The sequence below is a fragment of the Meles meles genome, chromosome 5 (assembly GCF_922984935.1).
Source record: "Meles meles chromosome 5, mMelMel3.1 paternal haplotype, whole genome shotgun sequence".
Classification (NCBI taxonomy): Eukaryota; Metazoa; Chordata; class Mammalia; order Carnivora; family Mustelidae; genus Meles; species Meles meles.
In genome coordinates, this window is record NC_060070.1 from 9,214,743 (window position 1) to 9,236,440 (window position 21,698).

General features: G+C 53.2%; 2 protein-coding genes across 5 annotated transcripts in view; one reads left to right on the top strand and one right to left on the bottom strand.

The window, feature by feature from the left end:
• EZR (ezrin) overlaps positions 1–14,669 on the top strand; it is a 50,866-nt gene extending 36,197 nt beyond the window's left edge. For both annotated transcript variants that reach the window (XM_046006437.1, XM_046006438.1), the window contains 7 exons: positions 4,457–4,553; positions 9,562–9,725; positions 9,983–10,113; positions 10,741–10,901; positions 11,280–11,372; positions 12,909–13,157; positions 13,308–14,669. In XM_046006437.1, coding sequence (XP_045862393.1) covers positions 4,457–4,553; positions 9,562–9,725; positions 9,983–10,113; positions 10,741–10,901; positions 11,280–11,372; positions 12,909–13,157; positions 13,308–13,472 — 1,060 coding nt within the window. In that variant the 3' untranslated portion in view covers positions 13,473–14,669. The remainder of the gene's footprint in view (positions 1–4,456; positions 4,554–9,561; positions 9,726–9,982; positions 10,114–10,740; positions 10,902–11,279; positions 11,373–12,908; positions 13,158–13,307) is intronic.
• A 289-nt stretch (positions 14,670–14,958) lies between these two features.
• The window catches only part of SYTL3 (synaptotagmin like 3), an 81,420-nt gene continuing 74,680 nt past the window's right edge, over positions 14,959–21,698 (bottom strand). For all 3 annotated transcript variants that reach the window (XM_046006441.1, XM_046006440.1, XM_046006439.1), the window contains 5 exons: positions 20,677–20,847; positions 18,475–18,580; positions 17,431–17,533; positions 16,346–16,551; positions 14,959–15,223 (listed from right to left, as the gene is read on the bottom strand). In XM_046006441.1, coding sequence (XP_045862397.1) covers positions 15,117–15,223; positions 16,346–16,551; positions 17,431–17,533; positions 18,475–18,580; positions 20,677–20,847 — 693 coding nt within the window. In that variant the 3' untranslated portion in view covers positions 14,959–15,116. The remainder of the gene's footprint in view (positions 15,224–16,345; positions 16,552–17,430; positions 17,534–18,474; positions 18,581–20,676; positions 20,848–21,698) is intronic.

Sequence of the window (21,698 nt, forward strand, 5' to 3'; positions counted from 1 at the left end):
TTTTTAAGATTCTATTTATTTGACAGAGCAGGCGCATGAGCAAGGGAAGCAGCAGATAGAGGGAGAAGCAGACTCCCCACTGAGCAGGGAGCCCAGGACGGGGCTCCATCCCAGGACGCTGGGACCCTGACCTGAGCAGAAGGCAGATGCTAACCGACTGAGCCACCCAGGCGTCTCAATAAGCCAGTCATTTAAAGTCACTGCTTCTAGTTTCTGAAGTCACGCTCCTGGGCAGAATGCTCATTCCAGTGACCGCGCCGTGCTGTAGCAGAGTTAGTGGTTACCGACCTGGAGGAGAGGAGAGCAGAAGACAGTTCTTACAGTTCGTGTGTGTTTTCTTGTATCAGATACACCAGGACCACCCTTCTCCATTCCTTCTCTCTTTTCCCACCTTTGTGACCCTAACTTGAAGGTGAAACAATTTTCAAAAAAAGAAAAAAAAGAAAAACCCCTCCTAGTCTCTTACAGAGACTGTGGCAGAGACTCATTAGTCCACCGAGAGTAGGGACTTCAGAAGTTCACCTCAAACTGGCAGAGAAGAGTTTGGCCTCGGCGTGTTTGGATGTGCGTGCGTGGGGGGAGCAGCCCGGTGCCAGGCTCGGCGCGGCCGGCAGCAGGCACGAGAGGCAAGTTCCCTGAGAGGCTGCCTTGCAGAGCCGTGGACACTCCAGCGCTGGCTGGCCCCTGCTGACAGAGATGAGTGTCTTTGCTTCCGTTGAACGGTGTCGGCAGAGCCATCTTGGCCCGCAGGGAGCTCCACCCATCCCACCACCCCAGACCTTTTTTTTTTTTTTTTTTTTTTTTTTTAATGAAAAATTTCAAAAGATTCTATCCTTGGCGTTTTGCTACTTTTTCGTCTCTCCCCTGTTGCATGGCCCTCTCTTTCAGGCCAGTTTCAAAGTGAATTGCAGACATCTGTATACTGTCCCCAAAATGCGTATGATTTACAAGGGCTCCGTATACCATGTTCATCTTTGGATGTAAAATTTAAGTACAGTGAAGTGCACACTTTCTTCAGTGCTCTCCTGCTGAGTGTAGACAGACACATGCCTGCAACATGCAGACTCTGGTCAGGATCTTGAAGAACATGATCATCACCCCCAGCTGCAAACGTTGAATTTAAATTTTTAGCAACCATGTATATTTTCATTTTGAAATCATTTCAGGCTTTTAAAATGTTCCAAAAGTAGTAAGTACAGAGAATTCCCATCTGTCCTTCACCCAACTTCCCCGTGTGGTAACCTCTGACAGAACCGTAGTCGGGTATCTGTCCGGAAGTTAACACTGACATGATGCTGTGAACAGGATACCCAGTTTCCATTTTTGTCGCTAATGACATTTCCCAGGATCCTGCCCAGACTCAACACCTGGACTTAGTCACCCAGTCTGTCATGACCTTGGCCTTTTGGAAGAGCATAATCTTTAGGAGTCCCTCAACTTGGATCTGTGTGATGTTTTCTCCTAGTTAGAGTTGAGTTTCCTATTCGGGCCAGGTCCACAGGAGCCTGCCATGCGCTCCCAGGGCCCCTCGTGAGGCCGAATGTGATACCGGAACCTCTTACTCCGGGTGGTGCTAACTTCGGTTGCTAGTCAAGGCACTCTCCACTAGACTGCTCTGTGCAGTTACTGTCTTTGCCTTTGTAGTCAATAAGTGTATTTATGTGTTATTTAATTTTTTCAGTGTTCCAAGATTGATTATTTATGCGCCACACCCAGTGTCCATGCAATACATGCCCTCCTTAATACCCACCACCAGACTCACCCATCCCCCCACCCCCACCCCTCCCCAAACCCTCAGTTTGTTTCTCAGAGTCCACAGTCTCTCATGCTTCGTCTCCCCCTCTGATTCCAATTCACTTTTCTTTTCCTTCTTCTAATGTTCTTCTTTTCCTTCTTCTAATGTTCTCCCCGTTATTCCTTATGCTCCGCAAGTAAGTGAAACCATATGATAATCAACTCTGTCTGTTTAACTTCGATAAGTGTATTTAAAGGAGACACTCTGAAGCTGTGGAAATATCCTAGTTCTCACATCCATTCAGCAGTCTTACATAAAACAATTATTACTGTGGCTTTTGAGAAGCGGTGATTTTTTAAAAAAAAAATCTATTTTACATGTATCCATCTACTAAACATAGCCAATTTCTCTTCGTTTCTTCGGTTATTTAGATCAATATGGACTCATGGATATTTTATCCTATGGGCTATAATCTATTACTTTTATTATTTTGTTCAGATTGTTGTGTTTGCCTTGAGGGTCCCTCTCAGGTTGGATCCTATGCCCTTTTGAAACGATCCCATTATTTTTTGAGTACTTCGTTACTTTCTGGCACCTCGAGATGTTCCAGGATCATCTTGTACTTCCCTGCTCCAGCCCCGGAATCCACTATTTCTCTAAAGAGTTCTGGTCCCATTTATTGGAGAATCCCGCTTTTTTAAAAACGTGTGGCCTTTGACCCTGCATTCATGCTTCTGAATGGCTATAAATTGTCATCTGAGCCTCCTGGGTGTTTTGAGAGTTGGGGATCAGCTGCACTGGTGACTGCATAGTGCAAAGTGCTCTTGTGCCGTGGGGGCAGGTCTCAGAAGCAGGGAACAGAGGCCCACCTGCTGTCGCTCTCCCAGCTGTCCCACATGGGGACACGGGGTAAAGGCGAGAGGCACTAGTGGTACCTGAGTTCCTTTCCAGTGCTCAGAGGCCTGCAAACACAGTGGCCTCTGATCAGTAGCAGAGCAAACTCCCTGCCTGTTTGGCTGTGAAGCATGTTGGCCACATGTGTCTCAGCAGGCATTGGTGACCCTGACCCTGTAGGACAGAGCTGTAGAGGCTTGTACCAGAAAGGATTGACACTTAAAACCACAACCTGGCCGGTGCCATGGCATCGTTCCCCAGGGGTGCAGAACTACTGTGTCCTCAAGAGCCACCTGTGGGGCTTGGCCTTCAGAAGCCACCCAACCGACTTGACCTGGCTTGGGTTGTCACAGCAAGACCTACACTGCCCATCAGTTTTTAATTAAATAACGTTGGTAGGGCAGGAGGTTCTCTTGCTTATTTCCTAAATTTGAAAGTTTTTATGTTCTGTGGGAAGGTTTGGGTTTTGATGGCAGTGGCTTTGACTAATGGCTTGAGGGTCTGTCATTACTCTAGAATGGTGTCCATGAGTAAAATGTGTTGAAAGAATAAGGTGGAGGAGATGAAGAACGCGGTCGAATTGTGAAGTTAAGTAGAGCAGTGTGGTCTTGAAATTATAGGGTGGACTTTCTTTGGGCGGCCAAAGAGCCAGAGTTTCAGCCAGTAGTGGGCAGGATGGGGGCTTTCCTCAGGGGCGAGTAGTCCTAGTGTCTTAGCAGTCAGAGGATGGCACAGGACGGTGTCTGGCCAGCCAGGGGAGCAGGCCACACAGCACTGAATGAGACCCAGAAGAATGGAATCCATACCAAGCCCTCAGCTCCCCAAGGACATCGAACAGTTGCAAATATATGCACACTCAGTATCAGAGTGCCTAAATACAGTAAACGGACCCTAGCAGATGCGAGGGGGGAGTAGACTATAGTAGGTAAGAGGAGAGGACTTTATTACCCCCCGCTGCCAGCAGTGGCCAGATCAGCCCAACAGAAAATGAGCATGGCAGGTGCTGGACTAGAACACACCAGGGGCTTTTCTGTTTCTGTCGGTGAGCAGCCGCTCTGACGAGAGCATGCCTGAAAAACCTAAGACATGATCTTCGCCATTGGAAAGCTTACCTGCCTGGTCTTCAAAGAGTAGATAAGAATGGAAGAATTACAAGGAGAACAGTTCATGTAGCACGAGAGATGCGGGTTGAGAAGGGACAAGGCTATTGAAGGAGGCTGAGCTGTTCTGGAGGGTGCAGGTTTGTGGTGGGGAGGGAGGAGGAGAGAGCTCTTCAGGCAGGAGGGCCTGTGAGAGCCTGGGTGTCAGTCAGGAAACTGAGGCCAGGTTAGAAGGCTCTTGGATGCTAAGTTGAGGCCCCTGGATTTCATCCTTTGGAACCTGGGAAGGGGACTGGCAGTTTGGAAGAGGGGAATGGGTTGACTACAAGGGGAATGAGTCAGACCAATGACTAGAAGTGGGGTTCTGGGGACAAGGAACCAGTTAGGCTACAGGAGATGGCTGTGTGAGCTGTCACAGGGTGAAGGGGTGCGCTGGCTCGGGGATTGGAGTTAACTTTGAGATTACCGGCTGAGGTGGGCTGGACACAGGGAGATGCCCACAGTTGGGAAGACTTAGTATAAATGAACTTGTGGAGATTGCCTAGAGCTTGGACCTGACCTTACCAAGCACAGGTAGGACCTCTGGTAATGATGTATATCATATATACTGTGCTCCCTGGGCTACCTTTATATTTTTTCAAATTGAAGTAAAAAAATTAAGAACAGCTTTGCAATCCAAGTGCACATCTAACTATCCCCCTCCTTTTTTTTTTTCTTTTAACTTCAGGTTGACCCCAAAGATTGGCTTTCCATGGAGTGAAATCAGGAACATCTCTTTCAATGACAAAAAGTTTGTCATTAAGCCCATCGACAAGAAGGCGCCTGTAAGTTTTTGTGGATTCCAGGCGAGGGCTTACAGTTTCTCATTCTTAACAGCCAAATGTGTTTCCAGGATAACAGATTTCTCTGTGTGACAAGCACTTGTGTGCATGCGTGAGGCGGGGGGCAGGGGGGTGGTGAACGAATTGTCATTAGGTTACATTGAAGGTCAAAGACCTCTTGAAGTAGAGGTACATGCTGGCCCAGGTGTCCCTCGGTAGCTCACTGACTGTCCCCTGAGCTTTCAAGTGGTGTTCATTCCTTATGAAGGAAAGGGCAGTTCTGAGTCATTGACCTTGGCCAGATGATAAGCATCTCATGAAATGCTGCATTTCTGGGCTTCAGAAATGTTGGTCTTCCTGTGGAAAACCAGCCTGCCTCTAGAAGGGTGTACGTGGGGTGTGGGGGCTCACACCTGCCTCCCTGGAAGCCAGTTGGGGCACACATGACTGCTACAAGCCTCAAGCGCCAGCATTAGCTTTCAGAGCTGTGTCTGCAGCTTACCCGTGTTAGGAAAAGTCAGACCTGTATCTGGAGCATTTCTGGTCCACACGGTCCCTCGTGCCTTACCTCCTTTCTCTTCCGCAAATGTGCACGTCTGCTTTCCTCTGACCCGCTCCCGGCCCCCCCAGCCCACTTTCCGCAGCACCTTCTCCTTGCAGCTTCTCGTGGGAGGTGGCTGCTCCCAGTGAGGCTGGTGGGGCAGTCAGTGTGGGAGGGCTTTGCTGGAAAAGGATTTCAGTTCCTGGTGGTTGAAGAATACAGACTGTGAACTAGTAATGGCAAGACTGGAGTGTTACAGAAATTACATTTCAGTTTTATGTATTCTGCTGACATTTAAATTTTCAGCTGACGGCTCAGAAAATTTGAGGCATGCATACATACATACATACTGTAGTGTGATGGAATGGGTGAGGATTTCGTCTTCTAATCGGAAATCTGATCCTTAAAAGAAAAAAAAGGTGTTTGAAGAATTCTCTCTTCCTCCTTAGAGACTGCTGCGATTTTTCACAGAATCATAGATTGGAGAGGACTTGATGTCTTGGTTACATACAGTGTGGGGCTTAGAGAGGCCAGCGTGGGTGGGCTGTGGTCCAGACCAGGGCCGTCTGGAGCCTTCTGGGGCTGGGATCTGCGGGGTGATGGGTACCCCGTGTGGAACAGCAAGTGGCTTTATTGTCAACTGCTCCACCCCACAGGCCGCTTAGTCCAGCATAAGTGAAAACCAGAACTCTGGACGCGGTTCGTGAAAATATTTTCTCCTTTATTGAAAACGTTCCCTGCTGTTTGTAAACTCTTAACTCCTGCTCCATGGGTAGTTACATAGTTGCTGACAATTAAAGCAGCATTTAATACAGACTCTCCAGCTCCATGGAAACAGGCCATATTCACATTCAGTACCACATGGGGGTCACGGTGTACCCATGTTAACGTGGGCCGTGAGATCAGGGCAGTCAGAGCGAGAAGATCCTGAGGGCCCCGGCTTGGCTGCTGTCTGCTCACAGGGTAGTGCTTGTTTTTCGGAACTGTTTTTTAGAAATGTGACTGACAGAAGCTAGCAGACGGGACTGGACTGGGCTATTTAAGGATTAAGTTGCATGTGTGTTTTGGCATAAGTTTAACTTTTTGAAAAGCTACAGAATGTTTCCTAATCTTGAAATTCTAACCAAAAGCAATTGTAATGCTTCTGGTTGAATTAGTTGAACATACTTTTGCTATATACTAGTTTAAGTGGAGCCATTGATTTAAAAAAAACAAGGAGAGAGAAGCATGTGTCCGTTGTGTCCTGTGAGTCAGGGCCGTGTTCTCGGACTGTGCACAGCAGGAACAGAGTGGGATTCCCACCCTCGTAAAGCCTGCCTGCTGCTCAGAGAGGTGCATGAGCACAGGTAAGGTGCTTTCTGGCCGTGAATCCCGCGGCGCAGCTGTATCTTATCACCGATGAGGATGAGATGGGGGCGGGGTTGGGGGCCAGTGTGGCTGTTCCAGATGGTTGGGTCAGGAAGGCCTGACCAAGGCCACAGACACTACATTGTCAGACTTCTGTCGTGAGGGTGGGGGTTCCACAGGAGAAGATGGTTTAGGGAACAAGTCCCCGTGCGCCTGTGCACCTCACCAGGCTCGCCCTGCTTCCTTCTGCGGCATTGCCCGCCTTCAGCCTCTGCACTTGGGGCAGCAGAAAATCACATTTCCAAGTTTAAACTTTCCCCGGAAAATGGACAGGGAAGCCCCAGAGATCCGAGTTGACTCATGGGTGAGGCTTGGGATTCCTTTTCTCAGGCTTACTTGGGGAGGGCACCCCTGGCCCCGGGCAGTTTCCATGGCAAGCTCACAACTGAGCCATTGTCCTGTCATGCTCCCGATGACCAGGCATTTCCTGTAGAAAAGCCAGTTTCTCCTCCTGCCAGCTTGGATACTGCGGGAATGGGACCTGAAGCATGGTGAACGTTCAAAGCCTGCCTGGTAGTCCTGTGTGGGGTTAAAACCAGCTCTTGTCTCCTTCAGAAAAGGCCTTTTGTTCCTGTGGTCTTGTGGAAGAGAGAGAAGGCTCTTGGGCAGCTACCTGTTTAACGGCTTGTGAAAACTGCCATTTGCCTGGGAGCGGCTCTGCCCTCAGCCAAGGGGGAGCCCCTGGGGTAGGGCCTTGTGGGGGAGAGTCCTAGAGACTTCTGAGCTGGTGCTTGACAATTTTATGGCTACTTTTCTCTCTTCTCTTGTATTCTTAGGGACTTGGATTTATTTCCTTGAGCTTTCCTTTTGCCTCGAGTTTGTTTTTAGGATGCCTGTCTCTGCCAGAGTTTAGAAAGCCTGCCCACATTTCATCAGTGTTGTGGTTTTGCATTAGGAAGCGTGGGCTGGGTACTTGAATTTGGAAATCCTTAAATAAATATTGGTTTCAGTTTTTGTTTTTAACTTGAATCCAGAAACTAGCCTCCTTCAAAGGCAGCCCAGGAAGTGTCGTCTGCCTCGTGCTCTCGCTGTCCCCAGCCATGTGCAGGCCTTGTCTTGGCAGTGATGTTACTTGCAGTGTCTGTCTTTTGATGGTTTTTAACTGACCTTGTTCTGAGAAGGAGTGGGTGCTAATCAGCGTTCCTTTGCGGTGCTGAGGGGCATGCAAAGGTCAGCACCTGCCTGGGGAGCATGTCTGTGTGGCCGTCGCAGAGGTAGGGACGATGCTTCTCTCAGCGCTGCAGACTCTGCAGACGCTCCCTGGGAAACCCGATCACTTGGTAACAAGTGTGCGGAAGCACCACCCGGGAACTCTGGGCTCTCAGGGTCAACAGCACAGTCTTTCCAGCATTTCTGGAACTGATGAAAAAACCGAGAAGCTATGTAGGGCCTTTGGGGCGTGTTGGTTAGCTCCCTGGCATGTCTCTTCTGGTTTCAGAAGTCACTGTGGAACACATCACACTGTTCCTTGTTTCAACCACCCTCCCCCATTCCAGAGGTCAAAATCTGGATGCCAGCGGGCCCCAAGCTGAGACGAGAAAGCAGACTGGCATTTTAAAATAACTTTTTTTTTTTTTTTTTAAGATTTTCTTTCTTTATTTGAGAGAAAGAGTGAGGGAGAGCCTGAGAGGGGAGAAGGTCAGGGGGAGAAGCAGACTGCCCACGGAGTTGGGAGCCTGATATGGGACTCGGTCCCGGGACTCCGGGATCATGACCTGAGCTGAAGGCAGTTGCTTAACTAACTGAGCCACCCAGGCAGTTAAAAGTTAAAATAACTTTGAACAAGAGTTTCTAAACCTTCTTTCCCCTCCCATCCCCTGCATTAGTGGCAGCAGTAGCAAGAACTAGGAGGCAGGGTCGTGCGCCATGCCTGTCCCACATCGCAGACTTCTTCAGTCACAGTCCTGATGTTCTGAGATATCTCGTTCTGTTCTTTCCAAGAAGGCTCTTCCCTAGCAGTTCTGTCAGGTGGGCAGTGGTCTGTGAGCGAGCCTCTGTGTACCAGGCACCCCCTGTCCTGCCCGACCCCATTCCAAGTCCTGACAGACAGTATCTGGGTTAATCCTCTCAGCAGTCTTGTTAGGTTACTGTCCGCCCCACCACGCAGCTCAAGGTGTCCGGACTCAGAGGAAGTGACTCACTCGAGGTCCCAGGCTCCGACGTGGCGTGCTGTGTAAACGCCAGCACCCAGTAAATCCAGGCTGCTGGTTGGGTCCCAGGGATACGGAGGGGAACGAACCCAGCCCTGCTGTCGGGGCAGCTGACCAACCAGCGGAAGACAGAGACCAAACAAGTCGGTCCGGGGAAGTGCTGGCGCCCCCACTGAGTACACTGGCCACAGGAGGTGTGCCAGTTAACTGGGGAGAAGGAGGGCTCCTGCGGACAGGAGATGATGCCTCGGTGTCGTCTCCTTAGGTGCGGTGTCCTTGGGTCTGCGGGGCTGGACGTGACAGCCCAAGTAGCAGGGCTGCTGGGAGCAAGTAAGTTTGTGGGCAGGAAAGTGCAGTTTTAGGTGAGCAGAGGGCAGACGGGTTGCTGGGCCCGAGCTCTCCACCCGTGCCGGGCCCCGGTGTCGGTACCTGGGCTGGAGCTAGCCGGGCTGGCGTCAGGCGTCCGGTAGTGACGGATGCACTGGTGGCCGCGTGGGGGGCAAGGGCTGAGACTGAGGAGACCAGAAGCTTCAGTAGAAGTTGCTGCGCTGCAGGCAGGACGGGGGGACGGTGGCTGAAGACCGGGCGACTCTGGGCCTCGGTCTTGGTGCTCCCAAGGCCACGAGACCTCTTGCCCTGGAGAGGCCTCACCACCCAGCCAGAGAGGCGGCTTCAGGGTGTGTGTGCGTGCACAGCCACGAGGACACACAGTTGCTCTCTTTGTCCCAGAGAATCCAAATCCCACGGCACCAGGAACTTTCTGTCCGGTCACTTGGAGTCAGTGGCTTTTCCTTGAAGTCCCTTTCTGGCCCCATACTCTGCTACATTTGTCCTTTTGGAAGAGGTCATCTAGAACTTTGTGGAGTCGGGTTTGGAAGAAAAAAGCCAGAGTCCGCCCTGTTCTGTTCTGCAGGACTTTGTGTTCTATGCGCCCCGCCTGCGCATTAACAAGCGGATCCTCCAGCTCTGCATGGGGAACCACGAGCTGTACATGCGTCGCAGGAAGCCCGACACCATCGAGGTGCAGCAGATGAAGGCACAGGCCCGGGAGGAGAAGCACCAGAAACAGCTGGAGCGGTGAGCGGGGCAGAGGCCAGCAGGACATCTGGGCCCCTGTCAAGTGGCCTCTGTGGGGCCCACATGGTTCCCCATCAGAAGAGCCAGGGGAACATCACCTAGCAGACATGGGTGGAGCTTCAGGGGACCAGGGCCTTCGCAAGTTACTGTGTGGGCCTGAGGTCCACCCCAGGAGCTGCCTCCTGGGGCCTGGACTGTGTTGACAGGGCAGGTGCCTGCCAGCATCTAAACCTTCCTGTGTCCCCTCCCCCCAACAGGCAGCAGCTGGAAACCGAGAAGAAGAGGAGAGAGACTGTGGAGAGAGAGAAGGAGCAGATGATGCGGGAGAAGGAGGAGCTCATGCTCAGGCTGCAGGACTACGAGCAGAAAACCAAGAAGGCAGAAAAAGGTGGGTTTGCACCCAGTGCTTGTGTGTGCAGCGGTGCGTTCCACAGCGAGTGCAGATGGGCCGTCGGCACACCCACAGCCAGCAAGGTCTCACACAGCCCCCGCCATAGAGGCTCAAGGCCGAGAGCTGACCATGGGTGTTTGGATTAGAAGATAATCTTTTGATTATCTTGATACATTCGATGCTGTGCTGGTTCTTTGCTGAATGCTTTATGCATATTATCTTTTAAAATTTTCCCTCCCTCCTTTGAGGTTAGTACTGAGTCATCCCCATTTTCCTGATGACAGTGTTAAGGTTTACCGGGTAAATTAATTTGCCTGACATCAACAGCATGAGTGCCCAAACCATGCTACATTGCCACCTGTCTTACAAACCAAGAACTGAGAGAGTAGTGTGGTTTCCGTGTGTCTGCCAGTCTACCCCAGCCCTGGCCAGGGGAGGGAGAAACCCTCCCTAGCAGTTTCTAACTGCCGCAAGCACAGTGTACAGTGTGTGTGCAGTAGGGAACGCACCCCACTGTGCAGAGGTTCCCCCGTTCAGTGCTTCATAGCTTGTGGTGTGAGTCTTGGCCCGGACCCCATGCCATTGCATCCAGGCTGGGAATTCAGGGGCCTGTGCTTTCTCCAGAACTGTCAGACCAGATTCAGAGAGCCCTGCAGCTGGAGGAGGAGAGGAAGCGTGCCCAGGAGGAGGCAGAGCGCCTGGAGGCTGACCGCGTGGCCGCTCTACGGGCCAAGGAGGAGCTGGAGAGGCAGGCAGCAGATCAGATAAAGAGCCAGGAGCAGCTGGTAAGAGCTCCCTGAGCTTCATGATGCTGAATTATGGAGAGGCTGCCTCTGGGGATGAAAAAGTGACACCTGCCTTACAGTTGTGTCTGGGGCTGTAAAGTGATCTGCTGGAGAGAGGAAAGCCTGGTGGGAGGGGCTGTGCTGGGGGGTGGGCCTCAGGTGGCCATGGTGCAGCAGTCGGGGCGAGGGTGGGGGTCGGGGGGGGCAGATGCGGTGGTCTGGGCGGGGCATGGCCTTGAGGACAGAGTCGGCAGCCATGGGCACTGCTGACCAGGGAGGAGGTGGGGACAAGGCCAGTCACCAAAATATGAGGCTGTCCATTTGCAAGAGGGCTCTCCCCAAAGACCCCAGAAATTTCAGCTTCATACCCTCCACCAGGCCGCAGAGCTGGCAGAGTACACCGCCAAGATCGCCCTCTTGGAGGAGGCGCGGCGGCGCAAGGAGGACGAGGTGGAGGAGTGGCAGCACAGGGTAAGTCTGTGGGGGCAGCATCCTGGGTGGGCCCTGCTGCGGCAGCCGGAAGATGGCCTGGGGCCAGGCTGGGGGGTTGCAGAGAAAGGCTCCGGACGTCTGGCAGCGCTCTGCCAATCCTAGCTGTGCTGCTTAGGCCGAAATCCCCATAGGAATGGGCTTGCCCTGGACACTGGGGAGTCTGCTGTTGGATTCGCAGGAAACAAGGAGCCTCTTGCTGATTTCCACCCACTTTGTTCTGGCCACCCCAAACTGTTGACCCCCATCAGGCAGCCCCCATCAGGAGCTAGCTTTAAATCTGGTCATGTGGGCACTCCTAGCAACAGGCCACATCACCTCAAACAAGACCTCCTTCCTCTCCTGACCACTGGTGTATACAGCATGGCACCATGGAAAGATCTGGATTTGGAAGTCTCCAGATGGGTGCAAAGGTCCCAGCTCTGCTGTTAGTCACTGTGTGATGGAGCACGTGGCCTGACCTCTCTGAGCCTCCATTTCCTTGCTACAGATGGGGAGTAACAGCCAGCCTGTAAGGTTGCCCTGAGGACACCCCACGGAGAGGGTGAATAAATTGTAGCTGTAATAGGAAGAACTGTGTTCCATGGCCATGTCCAGAGCCTTTTCTCTCCAGCTGAGCCCCCACGTACCGGGCAACCATGGTCCCCCCAGGGGAGCTTTGGATATGTCCAGTGTAGACCCCTGCCAAGCTGTGGCAGCTCCCCACCCCTGCCCTCCCACCTGTTCTTGCCCAGGCTTCCCCTTCTGCACTGACCCCTCCTGGGGACACCTGGTGCCTCTCCTCTGCACTCGTACACCCCACCCTCTAAACGTAGGCTGCGTGCAGAGGACTTCAGTCCTTAGGTTTTTAGTAAAAGTGTTCACTAAGAAAAGCTGGTTGCAGGTTCAAACGAAGCTCATCTCCCAGGCTGGAGTGGCAGTGAGGTGGGCATGACTGGGGATGTGTACCCAGGAGAAGTTACTGGAAGATTTAGGGGTAGGTAGGAAAGTGCTTCAGTACTGTGCCCACAGTGAGGAGCTTGATAAATAGCGGCCACACAAGGAAAGAGAAGGAAGCTGCACGCTAAATGGGAGAGTGGCATTTTCCAGTGGCTGGAAGATCTTTGTTTCCTTAATAATTTCCCTTTTTTTCAAAAACACAATGAACATACATCAGAATTAGACACAGAAAAAAAGTTACGGTTCTTTTAAAAAAAAAAAAAAGGGTCAAGCTCCTAACATGACTTTCTCTCTTGTGTGCTGTGCACACAATTGAGAACCACTAGCAGGATCTGGAGCCCTGGACTCGGACGAGGCTGGGCAGACCCCACACGGGGATGCTGCTTCTCAGCCACGGTCCCCTCCTCCGCTCTGTGCCGCTCAGGCCATGTGCATCCAGCCTGCCCCGGGGAAGGCAGGGGAGGAGTGAGAGAAGGTGCAGAAGCCTTGTTGTTAGAGAAAAGGGGGTTCTTCCAAAAATGGTCTAAACACTGGGTTGTTTGTGACAACTTGTCACCTGTGGACCGATTGCTTTCAAAGGCCAAAGAAGCCCAAGATGACCTGGTGAAGACCAAGGAGGAGCTGCACCTGGTGATGACGGCCCCGCCGCCGCCGCCCCCAGTCTATGAGCCTGTGAGCTACCACGTGCAGGACAACCTGCAGGACGAGGGCACGGAGTACACAGGCTACAGCGCCGAGCTGTCCAGCGAGGGCATCCTGGATGACCGCAACGAGGAGAAGCGCATCACCGAGGCGGAGAAGAACGAGCGGGTGCAGCGGCAGCTGATGGTGAGGGCGCCGGGGCGGGGCCGGCGGGCGGACCAGGACTGAGGCTGGGGGCGGTGGTGGTGGGGGGGTGGGGGGTGGGGGGACGACGCATCCCACCCAGCTCCCCGCTGCCCTGGAGCCGCACCTGATCCGAGCGGCTTCCCCTTGCAGACCCTGACGAATGAGCTGTCCCAGGCCCGAGACGAGAACAAGAGGACCCACAATGACATCATCCACAATGAGAACATGCGGCAAGGCCGGGACAAGTACAAGACCCTGCGGCAGATCCGGCAGGGCAACACCAAGCAGCGGATCGACGAGTTTGAGGCCATGTGAGGCCCGGCCAGGACTGGGGCAGGGGCGGGGCCTCGTGGCTGAGCTTGCTGGGGGTCGCGGTCAGACTCTGAAGCTGGTGTCTGTAGTTCTTTGAATCTAGGACCCCCTCCCCCCATCGTATTCCAGTTCCTTTAAAAAGAGAGTAGTTATTTCAGTGGGAATATTCTGGGGCTGGGGTCAGTGGACACGTCCCTGGTTTATTTCTCCCAGTTGTATCATAGTGCCAAACAGGCCTGATTCTATTACTGCTGTTGTTGAATCACTTCCTGTTCCGTGTTTGCAGCAGGACTGACTGAACTAAGGAAAGATGCCAGTAAAGTGTGAGTAACAAACTCCATGCTGGCGTGTGTGACACAAGGTTCGGTAATTAAAACCACATCGTGGCTTAGAGTCCGTGCCATATCGTCTTCTGCATTTAAAATGAGCTCAGATTGATTTTTTTTTAATTTCCATGAAGGACCCATCGTTGTATATTTTGTTTTGAGAGGTGGGAATTGTTTTGAAAACCATCTGAAGCATGCACACGGTGATTTTTCTTCCTGCTCCTTCAGTTTGGGATGACAGTCCAGGGAGGACACTCCAGCCTTGGAGAAACGTGGGTTTTGGTTTTGCTTTACAGAGGGCTACCTTGTTGGACTCACACCTAATTAATGATCAGCTGTAGAGAATAGTATTTATATATGAGTGACAATATGGGTTTGTGACATTAGTTTGAAAAAGGGAAAGTTTCATTCTGTATATTTTGTTACTCTCACAGAATAAAAGAATTCCGTATTAAAAACCATGTAACCATGGCACTCGATCTAACGTGAGGGCAGGAAGGAGGTAGATAACTGCTGTAATCACGTCTGTAAAAATGATTTTTTTCTTGCTTTGTTCCCTGTGTGTGTAACTGTGCACATGGCGGTTTTCTATCCGAGCTTGTTTGCAAAAGAGACACATGCTGTTTGCTCATCCAGACTGCAGCTAGGAAGGGACTCTTTCTACCTGGTACTGTCCCTGTTACCACAAGAAGAACCCGTTCTGACCTCGCCAGTTCTCTGCCACATCCTTGAAAACCTGTCAGAAGGTCAGCGCGCTCACGCCACTGGCTCCTTCCGCGCTCGTCTGTGTCCTTTTCCTTTTCGGCTAAGAGCCGTGCGCAGATGAGCCCCGCACCACCGACTAGAGAAATAAAAGCTGTGCAAGGCAAGAGGCGGCAGTGGGTGTGTCCTTGCGCGTGTCGGGGCGAGGCGGGGTGCGGGGCCCTCCCGCGGGCTCTCCCTGGACCTGGGCGCTGATGCCCTGAACGAGGAGTCCGTCCCCAGTGTGGAACGGGAGGGACCAGACACCCGCCAGGCTCCTCCAGTTCCCCTTCCAGTGCACATAACAAGGCCGTAATTCTCTGTTTGATACGAACTGGGGGACTGAGATAACGAACATTTACTGAAATCTGGCCCTTTTCCACATGTGTCAAAGCACAGAAAAGCAAACGGAGACATATTTATAGAACAAGTGCTCTGTTTGGTGTAAATACAGAGGGACGCGGAAGAACGTTTGGGCTCCGTGACGGAGCTGCAGGCGGCAAGTGTCCAGGCCCACGTCCTCAGCTAACCTTCAGGCCCGCGGCACTTGAACTTCTCACTGCAGACTGGAACCCTGGCTTCAGTGCAGGGTGAGTGTTATGTCTGTCCACAGATTGGGGCTTTCCAGAACTTTCTGCCACTGATGGGCTGACTGTGAGCATGAGTCCTCACCGGCTATGTCTTCCTCTGTGAAGAAGGTGAAGCAACAAATTAGTAAGGGGTGGTAAGCATACCCCCTTACCAGCCTTCGTCTTGGGTTTTTAAAATGACCAACTTTTGTAAAAGTATTTTTAACCTTAAGACCATATGAAAATGCCAACCACTGGTGAGGAAGAGCAAACCCCCCTCCACCCCAACTCCATACTCAGAACAGGACACACACCAGCCCTGAATTCTGTGTAGCCTCAAGAGCCCAACGCTGCCTTCTTTCCCACAGTTTGAAAGAAGACATTTTTGGGGGGTTGGCTCTTCAAGAAGGGGACTTGAAAGTCCTAACACATGATGAGGGCTGTGGTTTGGCAAGGTGGTCTCAGACCTGGGGCCAGATTTGCAGACAGAAAGGAATCCCTTAAAGGACGGTGAGTGTGTCCTTATTTTTAAAGATTTACTCATTGATTTTAGAGGGAGAGCAGAAGCAGGGGGAGAGGCAGAGGAAGACACGCGGACTCCCCACTGCGCGGAGAGTCAGAGGGGCTGATCCCAGGACGCTGAGATCAGGACTTGGAGGAAGCTCAGCGGACTGACCGCACAGGTGTCTCTGGAGAGTGAATCTGGCTTGTCTTTGGAGGTCCTGGAGACGTGCTTGTGTTTTTGGTTGGCCCGGTGTTTTCAGGGGCACCACTAGTAGTCAGGGACCAGGGTGAGCAGCCCTCCCCACAAAGGGCTCTCCCCCACGCGATGCCAGCAGCACCCCAGCTGAGCAGCACTGAAAAGCATCACCCTTTTGTCCCGCTCTTAATGAAATACTTCTGAACTGCCATCTGTTTGGATTAAGATATTTTAAGAAATTAATCCTTTTCTGACTGACTGCCAGAGACACAAGCAAACTGTACCCTGGCCATTTTGAGGCCTGTCATTTTTGTTTCTTTAGCAGATCTAAATCTGATGAAGTGGCTGAAGTACTTGGCCGTATTACCGCTCTGTGCAGAGTAAGACCTGGGTGCGGCAGCCTCCAGTTAACAGGCCGCCTCCAAGCCAGTTAAATCCCCTGCCAACGTGGAAGCATGACTTGTCTTTTCAGTGGTCACCATGTAAGATCTCTGTTAAGGATAAAACATGCCACTTGGGCCCGAAATCTCTCAGACTTACCAGAGCCGAGCCTGGCTTCTCCCAGCAAGCGCTCGTTCACACCAAAGAGGGCCTGGTCCCAGACGGTTAATTCCAGGCTTGACTGTCTCAGTTGGGAAGGGCTCACGCCATTGAACACAAAGGAGTGTTTCCACTGGGGACAAGCTTGCTTCTTGGCGACTGGGGACTTCAGTTTCAGTTTCTGCTGGTCTGGCAGAGTGAGACAGCTGCAGGAGGGAGACAGACAGTGGCTTTGGAACACCGGCCCTGCCCGGCCCCCTTCCCCGGTGGTGCTGGCCATTGTGAGACCAAGGGCTAGATCTACTCCACAAGAAAAATTTCAAGCCAGGAGTGAGAAGGCGAATCCCAAGATTGGCCATGGGACCTCTCCCTAGGATGTTCCGGATTTAGGGCTGAATTCACCAGATGCAGGGATCCCAAGCCACTGTGCCCTTGGTCTTAATCCCCCTCCTTGACCACCAGGCAAAGCATGGCTTAGACCTGCTACCCAGGGACCAGGACTCCGCACACACATTCTCTCACTTTAACCCTGTTCTCAGGAAATACAAAAGGCCACGTAACTTGCTCAAGGTCTTGCGATAGTAGCAGAGTGAGGACCGGAATACAGATCTTGGCATGGTAAGCCAGCCTTTCAACATTATTCACTCACCAGGGACACAGTAGTTCTGTATAATTAGTGGTGTTTGCTTGACTTTTGGAGACTCCCAACACCACCCTGACAGTAAGAATGGCATAAGCAGAGCCTACCTTACTGTTCATGCAAGAGGAGGTGCTCAGGCAAGGGAACAGTACCAACCACACTGCTTTCTCCAAGCTCTGAGTCAGAAAATGCTGATGTAGTAACAAGGACCTAAAAGCTCTGGGTTTCAGGTTAAAATACAGTGTTCTGCATCTAGCCTCAGCAGGGCTAAACCCCACGAATTATTGGAAATGAGAGTCTTAACACATTATGTTGGATTTTCAGGGAAAAGCTAAGATACAAGTTCAGAATGACTTGTACTTTTTGGTGTTTGCTGTAGTTTCTAGGACCATGTTGTATGTATGTACAGATTATCAGCAAACAGTTGATCAAATACACTACTTACCCCTTAACAAATGAGTTGAGGGTGCCATCCGACCGCACCGGCAAATTCTTGGCTCCCAGCACGACCAAACAAAGCTGACCATTAGGGGACGGCCCGTCTGTCCCTGGAAGGAAAGCCGGCATTTGCTGAGAGCCCTGCTTCACACACAGCCTGCAATGCCATCCCCCCGAAACGGACAGCTCAGCGGGAGCCTGTGTGTCAGCCTTGAGAGCCCAAGAGATGAGACAGGAAGAGTTGTCCCTCCCCTGCAAGGCCAGCATGGTGATGGGGGGTGCGGGGGGTGCTCCCTAAAATCCTGAGAAGCTACAAAGATAATAAAGCTGTGGAGAGGAAGGATGTAGAGGTTTTAGTCACAGGCAGGCAGTGGTTTTGGGGAAAGGAGTGGCCCCGAGACTCCTGTTCTAGGGCGCTGGCCACCAGGGGCCCCATGAGCTCTGGCAGCCGACTCTTCCTCTTTCAGGCAAACGAGAGATCATTAAATACATCACGGGATTCTGTGTTCTTTCTTACCCTCTTCTCTTCCACACACTCCACTTCATTTAGTAAAATCGCCCATTAGGTCCTCAAGAGTCTGTCCTTGATCCCTTGTCTTGCTGGGCAGCAGCTCATGGAACTTGATGAATTCACTCAGCGCGGCAGGCCCCTGTGCCTCGAGATGCACTCTCGGTTCCCAAGGAGTCACCCTCCCAACTAATGTAGGTGGTTATGGGAGCGCTCCCTCTTCCAGAGGGCCAGCAGCGGGACGGTGCACACCACAGAGACTGTCCGAGTCAGGCCCCTGGGAGGAAAGCCCCGAGCTGGTGTCCCTAAGAGCCCTGTAAAGTGGGCATCAAAGGCCTGGACTGCGCTGGTCCCTTGTTCCTTTCTAAACCATGGGTCCCAAGAACCCACTTTCCAGGTCTAGGCTGAGCTTCACAAATCTTGGCAAGTTACGGGAGTGCTGCAGGATTCGTGGGTGGCAGCAGGGAAAATCCTCAGCCCACCTGCTGTTCAGTCTTTGGAGATAGTGACAGAGGGACATTCATGGGGCTGGAGGCCGCCTACCTTCTTGGGTCTCCTGGAGCTTTCTGGGCCCTGTAGGCAAGACCAGTTTGGCCCGGACTGCAAGTTCTCCATTATTGGGAAGAAAGCTGTCTTCGAGTTTCTCTGCCTAGGGGAAAGAGTCAGAACTCAGAGGCAGGATTCCTCAGTTCTCAGAAACTTCTGGGCTCCTCTGATTGGCCCAGCTCTGTCCATAAGTGCCCCACATCCACCCCGCCCCCACTCACTCTGCAGGTGGGGGAGTGCCGTGGGCTGGACTGGATGTGCCCATGGCAGGACTGGTCTTTCTTCCATTTGTGGTGACTCTCTATTCCCACCCTGTGCCTTGAGGAGGTGAGGGGTGCTCAAAGGCTTTGGCACATTCCCATAGAATAGTCCTAAGAAAACTTGCACCCAGCCAGAGTTTGAAGAAGGTGAATAAAATCGACCCCCTCGGGGCGCCTGGGTGGCTCAGTGGGTTAAAGACTTTGCCTTTGGCTCAGGTCATGATCTCAGGGTCCTAGGATCGAGCCCGACATCAGGCTCTCTGCTCATCAGGGAGCCTGCTTCCTCCTCTCTGCCTGCCTTTCTACCTACTTGTGTCTGTCAAATAAATCTCTGTCTGTCAAATAAATAAATAATCTTTTAAAAAAATCGAGCCCCTCTAGCTCAGTGGACTCAGCAAGGACTCCTAGGAGAGGGCAGGGCTGGCCTCTGTCTGCTCTGCAGTGATTCTGCTTGGGCTCCTGACTGCCTCCCACTCCCAGGAAGGAGGCTGGCCCTCACGTGCCAGATGAGATGAAGTTGCCTCTACCCTCAGCTTTGGGAGCCCCGTGCTAACCCCATGGGCTCCTCCTGTCGGGGCTGAGGGGGCAGGGCTGTAAGCAGGACACTCCCAATCCAGCCAGGGGGTCTAGAGCTGGTATTAGGAAGGATGTCTTCAGCATGGCACCTTCTGCTCCCCTTCCTCTTCCCAGCAGCCTGGTGGCGGGCTAATCTTGTCCTGAGCAAGGGGCCTAGAGGGAACAGATGGGCAGGGCACCCAAGTATAGGACCCTGGGGGAAAGCACACAGGCAGGGAAAATCATGAGAAGTGAAAATCAGGAAAGCCTCCATGGAGGAGGTGGGATTTCATCTAAGTCTTAGGCACACTGTGGCTGGAGGAAAGCACGCCAAGGAGACATCCCAAGTGGGAGTCTGAGGACAGGCTCTGAGGAAGGGTCAGTACAGGGGCCCGGAGGTGGGGGCCGGGGCTGTGCAGAGCAGTGTAGAGGGAAAGGGGCAGGAGACCCTTGGGCCTGACCCGAATGTAGCCGGAAATCAGAGACCTGGCATCAGCTCCCTGGCTTCCGAGAGGGCGGGGGAGGGGAGACGGCACACAGAACCTGGCCCAGGCCTGGGACAGCCGCAGCCTTGCTGCCAGACTCCGGCTGCTGGGACTGGCGCAGCGTCCTCATTTCTTAGGAGATGACGGAGCCCACGCTTCCTCCTCCCCCATTATCTCACCCGTCCTCTCTCCCAATCTCGGATCTTGGCAGAGAAAAGTGCAAAGCAGTTGCTCCACGAAGTGCCAGCTTTCTCCCCAGGCTCTCCCCTTACCGGCACAGCCTGGGAGCAGACCTAAATCAGCCAGCTCCTCCTCCCGAGGCCTCCCTGGCGGCCCACCCTGAAATCCCTGGCGGTCAGGGCAGCGGGGGCCCTCCTGATAGCATCTGGCCCAGCTGTTCTCAGCTGTTACCACCTGGGAGCGCCCGGGACGGGCATGTAGAAACCAGAGTGGCCTGCACGGCCAGGGCAGGCTGACCTGTGCAGGCCGTAGCCTCTGGTGGCGGCAGCGGCCAGCCCAGGGCTCCCCCGCTGGAACCAAGTGACCCTGAATTTGGGGAGGGTAGCACGTGGGACCGCAGGGCCATTGCAGGAGGCCTAACCCCCTAGACTTGACCCAGGCTGGTGCTCGGGCTACACTGAGGAAGGGGCTCTTGGGTACTTGAGCAAACCTGAGCAGGAAAAGCCCCTTAACCACACCCCTGCCCAGGACAGCCTGGTGCGGAGCCTTTCCTCCCGAAGTTCCTGCTGAAGAGTCCCAGCCAGGCAAGTCCAAGGCGTCGTCCCAGGGTAGGTTTTCTCTTCTCAAATCCCTTTGAGAAGGGAGTTCTGCTTTCCTGGGCTGGCGGAATGGGGGGGGGGGGCAATGGGGGCGTAGCCCACTACCAAACCACACCGCACCTTGGCCCTCAGTGGATACCAGCAGAAACACTGTGTTGCGCTGTCTTTGAAGTCCCAGGTGGCCAGAGGGATGGTCACCTCTCCAAGAAACACCCTCCGGGTGAGCGTCCCCAAGTGCCACACAGAGACCTGCAGCCTCCGGGTCCCCAGCTGCCGGGGCTCCACCTGGTACTGCAAAGGCAGAGGAGAGGCGGTCAGTCTGGTTCTCAGCCCCCAGCCCCGCAGCTCCCCCGGGACCCACAGCTCCCTGGGACCCGCGGCCCCCCGGGACCCGCAGCCCTCCAGGGCGCAGGGGCCTTCTTCCTCCTGTCGGCTGGAGCCAGCATCTCTGGTGAGGTCCCGGTGGGCTGCGCAGCTTGGAGCGGTGTGGGGGGTGGTCTCCGCTTTCTCAGACACGAACAACCTCCTCCCCCAGCCCTGGGGCCGCCGTGCTCCGCCTGGGGGAAGGGCTGGGCGGCTGCAGGGTCCCCTCCCACAATCCAGATCTGCCCCCTAGGCAAGGAGGAAGCCTCTCATCCAGCCGAAGCCAAGCTCTGTCCCAGTTCAGGATCCGAACTTGCCTGGCCTGGGCTGTCCAGAAATACTGAAAACTAGGGTTTTGGTTTTGTTGTTTTTTAAATGTAAAGCATGAGTTTTTAGCATGGGCAATTTGCCTAGACGGACAACGCATGGAGGGCACGCCAGGCCCGCGGGGGCATTCAGGGTCGCCCAGAGCTGTTTCTTCACTGTCCCCCCCCACAGGAGCCACAGCACGGTCAGAGGACAAGGAAGTTGCCGGCCCCAGCCGAGGGTGGGCCTCTGCTCCCGCAGGGACTAGAGGTCAAGGTCCTGGCTGGGTGAGAGTGACCGTGCCCTTCCCAAAGGCCAGGGGCACAGCCCAGCTTCCCAAGAGCTGTTGACTCCGCTCAGCCTCTGTGAACCTGTTCCAAGCCTATTTGTCGGATTTTCTCGATAACAGGGAAAAAAAGTTACGCTTTACTGAATGCTTGTTTCGTACCAGGCTTTCCGTTACATCATCGCTC